This window comes from Ailuropoda melanoleuca, chromosome 11, assembly GCF_002007445.2.
Source record: "Ailuropoda melanoleuca isolate Jingjing chromosome 11, ASM200744v2, whole genome shotgun sequence".
In the NCBI taxonomy this organism is placed as follows: Eukaryota; Metazoa; Chordata; class Mammalia; order Carnivora; family Ursidae; genus Ailuropoda; species Ailuropoda melanoleuca.
The window spans coordinates 106,236,398-106,250,424 of record NC_048228.1 but is presented as its reverse complement, the minus strand read 5'-3'; the positions used below and the strand labels follow the sequence as shown (position 1 = coordinate 106,250,424).

The 14,027-nt window shown below is 43.6% G+C and overlaps 1 protein-coding gene across 6 annotated transcripts in view; it reads right to left on the bottom strand.

The window, feature by feature from the left end:
• Positions 1-14,027, bottom strand: part of KIAA0232 (KIAA0232 ortholog) — an 83,803-nt gene that overhangs the window by 45,558 nt on the left and 24,218 nt on the right. For 3 of the 6 annotated variants that reach the window (XM_034672160.1, XM_034672161.1, XM_034672163.1), the window contains exons 1-2: positions 12,582-12,640; positions 4,879-5,378 (exon numbers count right to left, since the gene is read on the bottom strand). In XM_034672160.1, coding sequence (XP_034528051.1) covers positions 4,879-5,109 — 231 coding nt within the window. In that variant the 5' untranslated portion in view covers positions 5,110-5,378; positions 12,582-12,640. Of the gene's footprint in view, positions 1-4,878; positions 5,379-12,581; positions 12,881-14,027 lie in introns of those variants that run through there. The other 3 variants (XM_034672159.1, XM_019807042.2, XM_034672158.1) reach the window with 2 other exon arrangements.

Here is a 14,027-nt window from a genome sequence, read left to right as displayed (position 1 = left end):
ACTTTACCACCACTCCGTGTAAGCGAGACGAAGCTGGGCTTTCCGCCACCATCACACGCTCCTGATACACATTTCATGATGCTGAGAACATTAACGTATAAAGACATAAAAAAATGTTTTAATAAATTCTTGCATGATAGTTTGAATTTACTAATTTATACAAGAAAATTAAGAACATGTGGGGTTCTAAGAATGGGGTAGTGAAAGGGAGTCCTATCTTCCTAAAATAACTTCCTATTCATGAAAGATTATGGGGAACTTGCTGTTGACCATCAACCCAGCACAACCTCATGGCAAGAAAAGTAAACTCCCACATTTAAATTACAATTTTACTGTAAGCTTCCCTTTTAGTCAATTTTAAGTAAGACTATAAAATATTTTTGAGGGTCAACTGCATGGCTCAGTCAGCTAGACGTGCAACTCTGGGTTTCAGCTCAGGTCCTCAACTAAGGTCACGGCTTCAAGCCCACATTGGGCTCCGCACTGGGCGAGGAGCCTACTTATATTTAAAAAATATATATATTTTGAAACAACTTAACTCAAATCTATTTTAACAGTTCAGAGACTTGATGCTCTGAGTTTCCTGGCAATGCCTGCTGCCACGGCACTCACTCTGATTTTGCAGGGACTCAACTCATAATTCAAATGTGAACTAAAACAAATGAATTTTTCCCTACCTCTACAAACCAAGAGTACATTAAAAAACATCAAACCAATTCCACCCGGTTTCTAAAGCTTGCCTTTACAATAAAGTGTTTTCATTCCATCATAGTTTGTTATGTATGAAAACAAACAGAAACAACAAAACTCTCTAATATAAAAATGGGCACATGATTTGGGTCTGACAGACACCCGTTTCCGTCCTGACTCGCTACTGTGTGGCCTTCCACAGATCACCAAACCTCTGAATGTCCATTTCCACATGAGTGGAAACAGAACAATACTCCCCTTCGAGATACGGTATGAAGGCTGACTCAGTCCCTACCGCACAGGCCTGGAGTGGCCCTGGGCGGGCCGTGGTACTCTCTATATGACTGGGCTACTGATTCTAAAAAAGATAAAGGCATTACAGAATGCCAACTCCTACATGTACAGAGGACAACGGAGCTAGAAAAATCCCCACTTTGCAGCCAGCAGAGTTACAGGTGATTCTGGCGGAATCATCTAGGCACGGCAGAAGGGCCAATCTCTCTGCGCAGGTCACCTGATGATTACACAGAGACGAGTGCTCAGCTTTGCACTGGAGGAACCCGGCAGACATCACCAAAGCCAGCACTGCCATCATGAAGCAGACTGACGTCGTGGGTGTCTGCTGCGGTGCAGGGGAAAGAAGGGAACGTCACTGCCATCCACACATAAGCCGACTCTAAACAGGAGCAAACATCAGAAGAACCACAAGTCAAAGCATATGCCGCAAAACAGCTGGCCTGTCATCTTCAAAAATGTCAACCTCATGAGCCACAAAGGAAAGGCACGGAACTATTCCAGATTAAAGCAGTCAAGAGGAGCAACCAGTGAAGTCCATGCGTGGTCTCCACCAGGATGCTGGGCAAAGGGAAAGCCGCGATGCAGGATATTACTGGGACAATGGACAAAACGGGAACACTGACGTATGTTACATACTAATGCACTAGTGTTAATTTTCCTGAATCTTATAACTATCACGGCTATCTAAGAGAAAGTCCAATCTTAAGAAGCATGCCGATTTACTTAGGGTAAGGATCAAAACAAGAGGAGAGAAATAAAGCAAAAGCAAGAAAATATGAACAACAGGTAACTGAGTAAAGAGTGCACAAGAGTTCCTCGTCCTGTTCTTGTCATTCTGATGTTTGGAATTATTTCACAAGAAGTCAAAAATGTTTATGATGATGAGTATCTGGGGGCACCTGGGGGGCTCAGTCAGTGAAGCACCTGGCTTCGGCTCAGATCATGATCTCAGGGTCCTGGGATCCAGCCCCGCAGGCACCAGGCTCTCTGCTCAGCAGGGAGTCTACTTCTCCCTCTCCCTAGGCCCCTCTCCCTCCTCCCCCGCTATCTCAAATAAATAAAATCTTAAAAAAAAAAAAAAAAGGTGAAGATCTGATTTCTGTGCTCAAAGACCTTATCATCTACTGGGAGAGATAATATCTTCCGATAACAGTGAAGAAGAGCTCTCCAGCAGAAACATCTCGTTTGGAAGCAGACACCGCGGGTCCATGGGGGGCGAGCTGAGGGGGCTCTGCAGGGCAGGTTAGAACCAGGGTGTTCACCAACATCTGAGAGTGACAGGTAGCGAGCTCCTGAGTAGCTGAGAGTGTCCTTACCTGAGCATGGTAATCATGAGGAAGGCAAAAGAGAAAGAAGAATTCATAGACACAGTGACTGTGGGGCATCCCCAGCGTCCACGCGTCAGAGCTGCTGCTCTCCAGGGCCGCTCAGGAACCCGGCAATGCCACCACTGCATTTACAACCCTGCTCAAAGCAGAGGCCTGCGCTCAACTCTGCCGGTTATTCCGCCTCATGGGGCCGCGGCGGGTCAGCCTTTATTCCTACCCAATCATCCTGGGCAGCCGAGATGAAAGTCCTGGGCAGAATCTGTTGGGGCACCTGGGTGGCACAGCGGTTAAGCGTCTGCCTTCGGCTCAGGGCATGATCCCGGTGTTATGGGATCGAGCCCCACATCAGGCTCCTCCACTAGGAGCCTGCTTCTTCCTCTCCCACTCCCTGCTTGTGTTCCCTCTCTCGCTGCCTGTCTCTATCTCTGTCAAATAAATAAATAAAATCTTAAAAAAAAAAAGAACTCAGGAGCTCTTGGTGGGTTTATTTTAACCAAGATTAGGAAAAATGAGGGATTAAACGAGGCAGATAATGCTCGTAGATGCAGCAATAGCCTTAAACCTGGCGATGTTCAATTCAAGATCAGACTTACTCACGGACGGGGGGTGCGCAAAGACTCAAGGAAACAGACCCCCAAAAGTGGAGTCATCTGGCCTCCAGCTGAGGAGCTAGGCCACCACAATCTGACCCATGGATCAAGAACTACAACTGATCCTCGAGCAGGACCGTGAGCCAGAGTCTGAATCACAGAAGGTGGGCAAGGGCCCCCACTCCCCTTCCTCCTGCTAGGGAGACTGCCCTCGGCTCTGCGCCCAAACTCTTCTTCCAGGGGTACAGTGAGCACATCCTTCCCCGGAGTCATGGGAAAGTAACACTGGGAAAGTAACACTGGGGCTAACTGACCTCCTAGGCCACCTCTTACTAAAACAAGTATTATTTTCTATTTGACCTAACCCATCGGCATGGGACTTGGCACCGGGCTGAGGGGAAGGGTATTTTAGGAGCCTTTATTTCCCTTTGGATTCTCTTCGCAACTCCAGACATGTTCTGCTTTCGCTAACCTCTCTCTGTGCTGTTTCCTTAAGATGAAGCAGCACTCTGGAAGGAGGAGCCAGCTGGGCAGCTGCACGGAGAGCTGCCTTGCCCCTGACCCCTAGGCCCTCCTAAGAAAGGAACCAGAGGAATCACAGACATGTCTCATGAGACAGGTGTCAACTCCAATCCAGAGAGGAGGCCTGTGTTTTGTTCCCTCCTTAATGCCCTACAGCACGCAGGACATAAATGCTTGGTGCTAATAAACTTACTGGTGTTGATAAAATATTCGGGGTGGACACTGTTAACACACAATCCTAAGAGTACACGATTTTTGAGTTAAGAGAAGTATCTTCCTCATTCCTGGAAATAAAAATTCTTCCATGTTTGTAGATTTAACATTTTATTTGCCCCTAAAAACATGTATTTTACATTTGCTGAGAAGATGACAGAAAATAACAGAGCCTTAGTAAGGAAATGATATAAAATAGTGATTAAACATGACACATTTTCTGACTATTATGTTCTAACTCAACCCTCTGAAAACGCTAACCTAATTCTCAGAAGCCAAGGCAGTCAGCAACCTGGAAGCAAGGAAAATACAGCTGTGTCCGGCTAGATAGGATAAGGAACACCAGCAGTAAGAAAACACACACTCTACAGCTGATGAGCGACCAACGTTAAACACAGCGGGGAAATGCAGTATTTATAGTACTTGGAGGCTTTTCTGTGGTTTAGAAGGGTGAAGCCACTTTGTTCTGTCAGTGAAACTTTATTCCTGCTTTCAGTGTTAGTGACAAAGGTTTAAAACAACAACAACAGCCGCAAACACTCGGTTTCAAGTGAACTCTGCACACAAGTCCCCCAGAGCCCTGTGGTCCCTGGTGGTGACCGCGCTGCCCTTCTGGCAGGCCTCACTTCCAGGAGCACCTCTTGGAGGGTGGGACTAGAACTGGGACTTTTCCCTCAAGAACCTAGACTTGTTTACTTTCTCACTTTCAACTCAGCACCAAAATTAAAAAAATGTGTAATGGCCAGCTTACGGGGTGACCTTCAACGACTTATAGCAACGTTACATGCTTTACCCAGCTTCTAAGCCCACTGGTTTGCACAACACCACACACTACGGTTAACCAGCAATTTAACATGAAAATGAAACACTCAACCCTGGGATGTTAAGAAGCATCACAGACACGATGATTACAAGGCCCAGGGGTCATGTGTGAGGCTCCCAACGGCAGAAAGCAGTGCTCCTCCAGGGCGGCAGTCACCAGACCCTCCCTGCCAGCGCCCAGATCTGAGCCAGTGTGCGGTCCACATGGAGAAAGTCTCCGCAGGGAGAAAGCATTGGGAAATAACCACTGTACTGGGACGGCTCCCTCACCCACCCCCGCCCGGCGCGAAAGGTTAGGAGTGTGTGGCCGGTGCACCGACAAGCCCGTCCTGGAGCAAGAAGGCGCTCTAGGAAGAGAAATGCAAACACACAGACATGACCAGGAATTGTCACAAAACATGACAAGAGGGAGGTACCTGTTCCTGCAGGTCATAGTCATAGCTGTCGTGCAGCAGAAGACTGAGGACGTAGCGGGTATAAATCATGGCATCGATGCCACATTTCTCCAGCTCCTGCCCCAGCCAGGTCTGCACTGGGCCCAGAGCATGAAGCAGAGACATTTCAGAAACAGATATGGGGCCTGGAGAAGAGCCTGAGGAGCTTTCAGATGGTAAACCACCCACAGCAACTGTATAGACAGGGCGCATGAATTCAGGTCGCTGACATCCTTAAAATGCGAAGCATTTTCTGCACTTGATGTTCTGTTGGTATCTGGAGGGGATTTTCACTCCAGTAAAAAGGAGAGATGCTTGACATCTAGGATAAGCATCTATTTTTGCTGGCAGTCAGCCATTAGAACAGAATTTCCCTCTTCAGGCAGGACCAATGAATCAACATCCTGATAGCAACACACATGTAGATGTGATTTTTCTACTTTACTTTCACATTGAGGCCAAATGGAAGTCTCCAGCAGAACCTACAAAAATGAGAGAGAGAAAAAGGTACGCATTATATAAATTGCTCATCTTTTGGAAAAAGAAATCCAAACGAACTGCTTATTGAACTTTGGTGTCTTAGAACACAGATTTCTTTTTGCTGTAATGTTTGACATTTTAAAACAAGTGACATTTCAAAATTTTAAGCTTAATATCATTTAAAAGAAAGGAAAACTCCAAAATTTACATGGTTGTGCTTGTGTTCAATCACAGCAATGTTTATTTTGCTATCTCAAGAGACTGGACTAATAAAATTCTGTCCATCCATAACACTGAAAGAATTTGTGTGGAACAAATCACTAGTTCATTTTTGAGTGTAACAGAAGCAGCTGAATAGTAATTTCAATTAAACAATGGTTAAAAATCAGTCCTTTAGGGGGCGCCTGGGTTGCTCAGTCCTTAAGCATCTGCCTTCAGCTCAGGGCGTGATCACAGTGTTCTGGGATAGAGCCCCCCATCAGGCCTCTCTGCGGGGAGCCTGCTTCTTCCTCTCCCACTCTCCCTGCTAGTGTTCCCTCTCTCGCTGGCTGTCTCTCTCTGTCAAATAAAATCTTAAAAAAAAAAAAATCAGTCCTTTAAAGTGAAGGTTTCATAAAGGTAATCAATCATCTCGTATGGCTAAAAGATTTGCATGGCCGCTCGATACTCATTTCATAAAAGTTAAGGTAAAACATGGATTTGGCTCATAGCTATGCCAGGCTGAGGGTTAGACCTGGTTTATTCTCCTACATCTCGGTTGACAGTTTGTTTATTTGCGTCAAAGATGCCATGCTCTTCATAGCTTTTTCCCTTAAGTTAACCTACTTTCAATATGTCAAACTAATCTAACGGCCTTATTAAATCACTCATGCCACCAGAAGATGAAATCTACCACGTTAACAGGTAAATCTTATCACCTCAGCTTTTGAATGAATTTTAGCAGACAATAAGAGGGTTACCAAAAGTGACTTTAGGGGTGGCCTGGGTGGCTCAGTCGGTTAAGCATCCAACTCCTGATTTGGGCTCAGGTCATGGTCTCAAGGTCATGAGATTCAGCCCCATGTCAGGTCCCCGCTCAGCAGGGAGTCTGCTTGAGATCCCTTCCCTTTCTCCCTCTGCTGCTCACCCTGCTCACACACTCTCTAAAAAAATAAATAATCTTTCTTTTGAAAAGTGATTCTGGGGACACCTTGGATGGCTCAGCCGATTAAGCGTCTGCCTTTGGCTCAGGTCATGATCACAGGGTCCTGGGATCATGTCCTGCATCAGGCTCCTTGCTTAGTGGGGAGTCTGTTTCTCTCTCTCCCTTGCCTGTCACTCCCCCTGCTTGTGCTTGCTCTGTCATATAAATAAATAAAACCTTGAAAAAAAAAAGTTTGAGTCATGGAAAAGAGATAAAGCAAACATTTTTCTATAATTTTAACCTGATGAAACTTTCTAGCTAACTCTCAAAATTAAAACATTTTTCATTAATTCTTCAGTATGTTTGGATCTTAGAATGCCAGACATATCATCAATTAAACAATACACTGAATTCTGGGGATATCCGCTAAAGCAAGGTGACAAGCTGGTGCTCATTCCATGAAGACCAACCGAGACAGAGAGCAGATAAAGCAACAGCTGAAGGAGCTGGATAAAAGATCTAAGGCAGCCTGAGCTCAGAACAAACAGCACCAGAGATGGGCAGATGTAGCCCTCAAGAATTCAGCAGAGTATTAATAGGCATGCATGTGAGGAACTCCGGAGCGCAGGGAAGGACCATCATGAAGACTAGGAGGAAATAGGACCTGATGCTTAGCAGGGCCAGAACAGGGCCGTTTCCCACCAGACAGACCTAAAAACCTCCTAATTCAGGGACACTGGGTACTCAGAAGGCTCCTGACTTAGTATGGGGAAGCAATGAGTCCTAGACAGAACACATCCTAAAAGGAAGACAGGAAAGGACCAAACTATTTCTAATTTCACTGTGGTCCCAGAACAAACCTCAAGAAATGTATAGGAACACAAAAAATACCTAGCACCTAACAAAGTAAAATTTAGGGGCGCCTGAATGGCTCAGTCAGTTGAGCATCTGCCTCTTGGTTTTGGCTCAGGTCCTGATATCAGGGTTATGGGATCAAGCCCCACATCGGGCTCCATGCTCAGTGTGGAGTCTACCGGAGATTCCCCCCCGCCTTCTCTTTCCCCCTCTACTCCTCTCCCTGCTCGTGCTCTCTCTCTCAATAAACAAAATCTTTTTTTAAAAAAAAGTAAAATTTACAATGGTTGGCACCTAATAAGAAATTAGTTGGGGCGCCTGGGTGGCACAGCGGTTAAGCGTCTGCCTTCGGCTCAGGGCGTGATCCCGGCGTTATGGGATCGAGCCCCCACATCAGGCTCCTCTGCTATGAGCCTGCTTCTTCCTCTCCCACTCCCCCTGCTTGTGTTCCCTCTCTCGCTGGCTGTCTCTATCTCTGTTGAATAAATAAATAAAATCTTTAAAAAAAAAAAAAAAAGAAATTAGTAAACATGCAAAGAAGCAGGCAAAAAGGAAATAGAAAATTAAGAGAAAAATAAATTCATTGAAACCAACTCAGAATTGATATAAAAGTGAGATTTAGCAGAAAGGACTCTGAAGCAGTTATTAGACAAAAGGCCATATATGTGATGAGTAGAGAACAGAAAATATAAAGATTGAAAGTCAAACATCTACAAATGAAAACTACGTCAGAGAGGAAAAGCAGGCAGCATGAGATAATGGCAGGTCAGCCACCTCAAAAGGAAAGATTCCAGAGTCTTAAACTGCAAAAGAAACCATACAAAATGAAACACAGAGAGAAAGGAATACATTGACACAGCTTCAGCAAGCCATGTGACAATTTTAAGAAATCTAACATACGTTTAGTTGGAGGAGAAAGAGAAAGGGACAAAGAAATAATGACCAACATTTTCCCAAAATCGATGACAGCTAAACGCACAGATCCAAGAAGTTCCCTGAACTCTAAACACAAGAAACAGGAAGAAATTGACACCTAGGCTTCCTGCAACAAAACCATCCAAAGAGAAGAAGCTCAAAGCCACCAGGGAGAAAAGGAACATTAAGGCAGAACAGAGCAAAGGATGAATAAGAACACCAAGTTTCTTGTCGGAAGCATGCAAAGGATAAGATAATCAGGCAAAAAATGTTTAAGGACTGGAAGAAAAACCCATCAATGCAGAATTCTAGACTCATCACAAACTCTTTCAAAACAAAGGTGAAACAAAGACTTTTTCAGAAATGCAAAAGCTGGAAGATTCCAGCACCAGCAGAAGACGGCAGCCAGAAACGGTTACAGCAAATTCTTACAGGCAGAAGGAAAATGACACCAGAATAAAAGGTCCATCCACTCAAAGGAACAAAGAGCACCGGAAACAGTATAACCACATTTTTCTTATTATTTCAGTATCTTTCAAATTCCACTACTGAAACAAAAACAGTAACAATTTATTGTGAGGTTGGCAACATCCGTAGAAGCAAAATGGAGGGCAACAAAGAGTGAAGGCCAGAGGGGGAAGACATACTACTACGTGCTCCTTCCATATTACCTGCAATGGTAGAATGCCATTTGGACACAGACTGTGATACGACAGCTGTTAATAATCATAATAAATGTAAATGATCAAACCAACCAATTAAAAAATAGAGATAGTCGGGCGCCTGGGTGGCACGGCGGTTGGGCATCTGCCTTCGGCTCAGGGCGTGATCCCGGTGTTATGGGATCGAGCCCCACATCAGGCTCCTCTGCTATGAGCCTGCTTCTTCCTCTCCCACTCCCCCTGCTTGTGTTCCCTCTCTCGCTGGCTGTCTCTATCTCTGTCAAATAAATAAATAAAATCTCTAAAAAATAAATAAATAAATAAATAAATAAAAAATAAAAAATAGAGATAGTCAGACTGGATTTTAAAACTGCAAGACCCAGATACATGCTGCTGATAAAAATACCCACATTTTTTTTTAAATTTTTATTATGTTAGTCACCATACAGCACATCATTAATTTTTGATGTAGTGTTCCAGGATTCATTGTTTGCCTATAACACCCAGGGCTCCATGCAATATGTGCCCTCCTTAATACCCATCACCAGCCTAGCCCAGTCCCCCATCCCCCTCCCCTCTGAAACCCTCAGTTTGTTTCCCAGAGTCCATAGTCTCTCGTGGTTAATTCCCCTGTTTACCCCCCCGTTCATTCTTCCCTTCCTTCTCCTACCAATCTCCCTGCTATTCCTTATGTTCCACAAATGAGTGAAACCATATGATAGTTGTCTTTCTCTGCTTGACTTATTTCACTTAGCATAATCTCCTCCAGTCTGGTCCATGTTGCTGCAAATGTTGGGTAATTGTTCTTTCTGATGGCTGAATAATATTCCATTGAAAAATACCCACATTAAATATAAAGGCACAGATAGATTCAAAGTAAAAGGATGGGAAACGATACACCATGCCAGCACCAACATAAAGCAAGATGGAGGGGCTCCGGGTGGCTCAGTCGGTTGGGCAGCTGACTCTTGATTTTGGCTCAGGTTGTGATCTTGGGGTCCTGGGACTGGGCTCCGTGATGGGCTACACGCTCAGGAGGGAGTCTGCTTGAGGATTCTCTCTCCCTCTCCCCTCCTCTTGCTCACCCTCTCTCACTCCCTTTCTCTAAAATAAATAAAATTTTTAAAGTACAAGGTGGAATGTCTACATTAATATCTGACAGATTTCAGAGCAAGGTGTTAACAGAGATAAAAGTCATTTCATAATGAAAAAGGGGTCCATTACCAAGAGGATGTAACAGTCCTATTTATCATATACCTGGTAGCAGAGATTCCAAATACATGGAAACTGATAGAATTTCAAGGAGAAATAAACAAATCCATGATTGTACTAGATTTCGAAATTTCTCTCTCAATCACTGCAAGATGTAAACGGAAAATCAATAAGGATTTAAAAACTAGAGCAACATTATCATCAATCCGACAGAAGACTGTATTCTGGGTTATAAAGAAGGTTGCAACAAACTTAAAAGGATTGAAATCATACAAAATATATTCTCTGACCACATGGAACTAAATTATAAACTAATCAGGGGCTCCTGGGTGGCTCAGTCGGTTGAGTGTCCAACTCTTGATTTAGGTTCAGGTCATGATCTCAGGGTTGTGAGATAGAGCCCCGTGTCAGGCTCCATGATAGGCATGGAACATGCTTGAGATTCTCTCTCCCTCTGTCCCTTGCATCTCCCCATCTCTCCCTCTTAAAAAAAAAAAAAAAAAAAAAAAAGTTTCAACCCAACCATAGGATTCTCTGTTGTCATTAAGAGATTTCACATTTCTTTAGCCAAGTGTGAGGATTCAAGAAGTGGGTGAGAAAAATAATCAGCATACAAAGCCGGAAAGCAAAAGTATACTGAACTCCCAAGATCTCATCGAAGCGGTTAAAACCGGCCCTTGCATTTTTACCCGGCCCTTGCATTTTTACCCGTTAACAGAACTCTTCCTCGAACTTGTTTAAGAGCTGACGCCTATCATTTTTAAACAATGGGCCATATCCCTGAAGTCACTAGCGGTTACTATCTTTTTTTTTACTCTATAGTTCAGACTGCAGAGGACCACAGAGAAGAGCAGAGGCTGGGAAGTCTGGTACCATCAGACTACTTGGCAGTTGTCCGTGCGGTAACTCTGAGTGGATCCTAGTAACAGGGTCTGAGACAGGAACAGTACAAGGCGGCTCTTCCTGTACCGTAACGGCAGGTCTAAATGTTCTCAGAGCCAGTGTCCAGTCTCCATGTTTTGAATGTCAAACTGTTAGCAGATGACCCAAGTACGGAGTATTGGGCCATAACTAAGCTGCTTCTCCCTAAGAAGCAAGACTTCGATGGAGGGGTGAACATTTGACCGGGTGAGAGACTCTATTTACAGTTCTGAACCGAAAGGAGTCTCTTAGGTATGTTGGTTCATGATTTTTAATTAAAACTTATTTTGGGTACGATCTACCACATGGTCAGAACAGTGGAAGGGTCTGACAAACCTAGGCAAAAGCCATTTAATGTCTACCTGACAAGTTCAAGGACACAGCTGGCAAATACCCCAAATTTCAAACTGTTATGCTCATTCCAAATGTGAAATTTTGTCAGTATCAAGTTAAATTTCATTTCAGTTTAACTAAATTCTCCAAGTTTTTTTTTTTAAAGGTTTTATTTATTTTATTTAGGAGAGAGAGAGAGCGCGCGCCAGCAAGGGGAGAGGGAGAGGGAGAAGCAGGCTCCCTGCTAAGCGGGAAGCCCAAAGTGGGGCTCGATCCCAGGACTGTGGGATCAAGACCTGAGCTGAAAGCAGACACTTAAGGCAGATGCTTAACTGACTGAGCCACCCAGGTGCCCCCAGGTTCTCCAAAAGTTTAAGATTTTTAAATTTTTATTTGAGAGAGAGAGAGAGACGACAACAAGGGGGAAGAGGGGCAGAAGGAGAAGCAGGCTCCCCAGTGGGCAGGGAGCCTGATGAGGGGCTCGATCTCAGCACCCTGAGATCATGACCTGAGTCCAAGTCAGATGCTTAACTGACTGGGTCACCCAGGTACGCCTCCAAAAGCGTTTTAAAGACAAAGCACCACTGCATAAACTCAAAGGCTTTTTGTTTTGCTTCACTTCATTTTTCAACATCTGATTCTCCAGAGGTTTACAGAGAAAAGAGGACCTTCAGATCATCTTGAGTATCTTTCTCCCAAGCAGAACTAACCCAAATCATGCTACTAAAGACTGGGCTGCATAAATGATCATTTAAAGGTCCCACAATAGGGGTGCCTAGATGGCTCAGGTGGTTAAGCATCTGCCTTCGGCTTAGGTCATGATCCCGGAGTCGTGGGACCCAGCCCCACATTGGGCTCCCTGCTCAGCGGGGGTGGTTTCTCCCTTTTCCTCTGCCCGCCCCCCCAACTTATTCACTCACGTGCACTCACTCTCTAATAAAATCTTGGGGGGAAAAAAGAAAAAGGTCCCACAATAATATACTTATTTTAGACTTTTTGTCTTTTTTACATCAAACTTTAAATGGTTTCCTTATGGATGCAAAAAATACACAGAGCTATAATTAAATGCCCATGGAAGTTTCTGTACCACTTATGCCTTCTTTAATTCTTGAAGGTAGCACAGAAGAGTGGAAAGTATATGAGCCTAGCAGTCATAGCATCTAGGTTTTTGTACTCAGTCTCACCTCTGCTACTTAATAGCTGGTTTTGTGCCCATAACTTCTTGGGGTCTTTGTTTTCTCATCTGTAAAACAGAATAATAAATATATGTTCTCTCTACACCTCAATCTCTCACAAGGTTATTGCAATGAACAAAGGAGAAGTATATCTGTGTTTTTGCGGCCTTTACATTTCATAAACTGTCACACAAATGGAAGGTACTGTTACAAATTACCCCCTCAAATTGTTTATATCGGCTTCACCTCACACGTGCCTTCACTGATTCAGATAATGTGAAGAGTAGTATTTGTGTAAAATATACTGCTCTTTCAGAACAAAAAATACTCTATTTCCTTACTATCCTTAAAACAAAAAACTATGAAATTTCCTTCATTTATAAGAACCTAGTTTCTAGTCACATCAAAGCCTTTCCTCTTGTTAACATGTTCGTTCTCTGCTACAAATTCAAATGTGACACTGCAAAGAACTCAAAATGGTTAAGGTGCAGGGGATGAACACAAAAATACAATGGTCCCCTCTGATGCCCAGTACTCCATTTGTTTTGAAATGTACACACCTGCAGAGTGGTCTCTGCACAGAGAAGCCACACCATCCCCAAACAGCACACACCCAGAGGAGCTCAGCACACCCTGGGCTTTTTCTGCGGCCCGGGTACAATTTCTAGAAATTTCTATTTCTAATCAAGGATTAAAAATAGCCCTGGTGGTAAATGAAAATCTTCCCCCAAGACTGGGGCAACTCTGTGTAGGCCTGGGGATCGATCAAACCCTCCAGGGTCTAATATTAATCTGAGCCTGGAAGTAAAGTGCTGGGGGGGATACCCATAATGCCCTGCTCACTCTCAAGATACCACCCTGGGTCTCCAAGAGTCAGGGCCCTGGGGCCTGGGACGTTTAGGATTAGATGTGGGACTAGGATAACAAATTTTAAATTTTAAAATAAATTATTTTAAAAATTATAAAAAATATAAAAATTTAATATAAATTATAAAATTATTAATTATGAAAATAAAAGCATTGAGGGGAGGTGGGGGGATAGGTGACTGGGTGATGGACACTGGGAGGGTATGTGCTGTGGTGAGCACTGTGTGTAAGACTGATGAATCACAGACCTGTACCCCTGAAACAAATAATACATTATATGTTAATTAAAAAATAAAAATAAAAGCATTTAATTCTTTATCTTCTATATGTTTTCAGTCATATAAGTAGTCCCAAATGATCTGTCCACTAAGAAAAAAGAAAACAGATCTAGTACTTAAGTTATTACATGAGTACTTTTTCAACAAATAATTCAGAAATGGTAAGGCCACAAGTTTCAAATGAGTAATTTAATAATGAAGGCTCTTTCTGCGGTGGGATAAAGGGTCACTTTGAAGGAGTTCACTGATCTTCCAAAATTTCTCCCCTTGTGTAACAATGTTCCAAGAAATATAATGCTGTCTTTCTGTA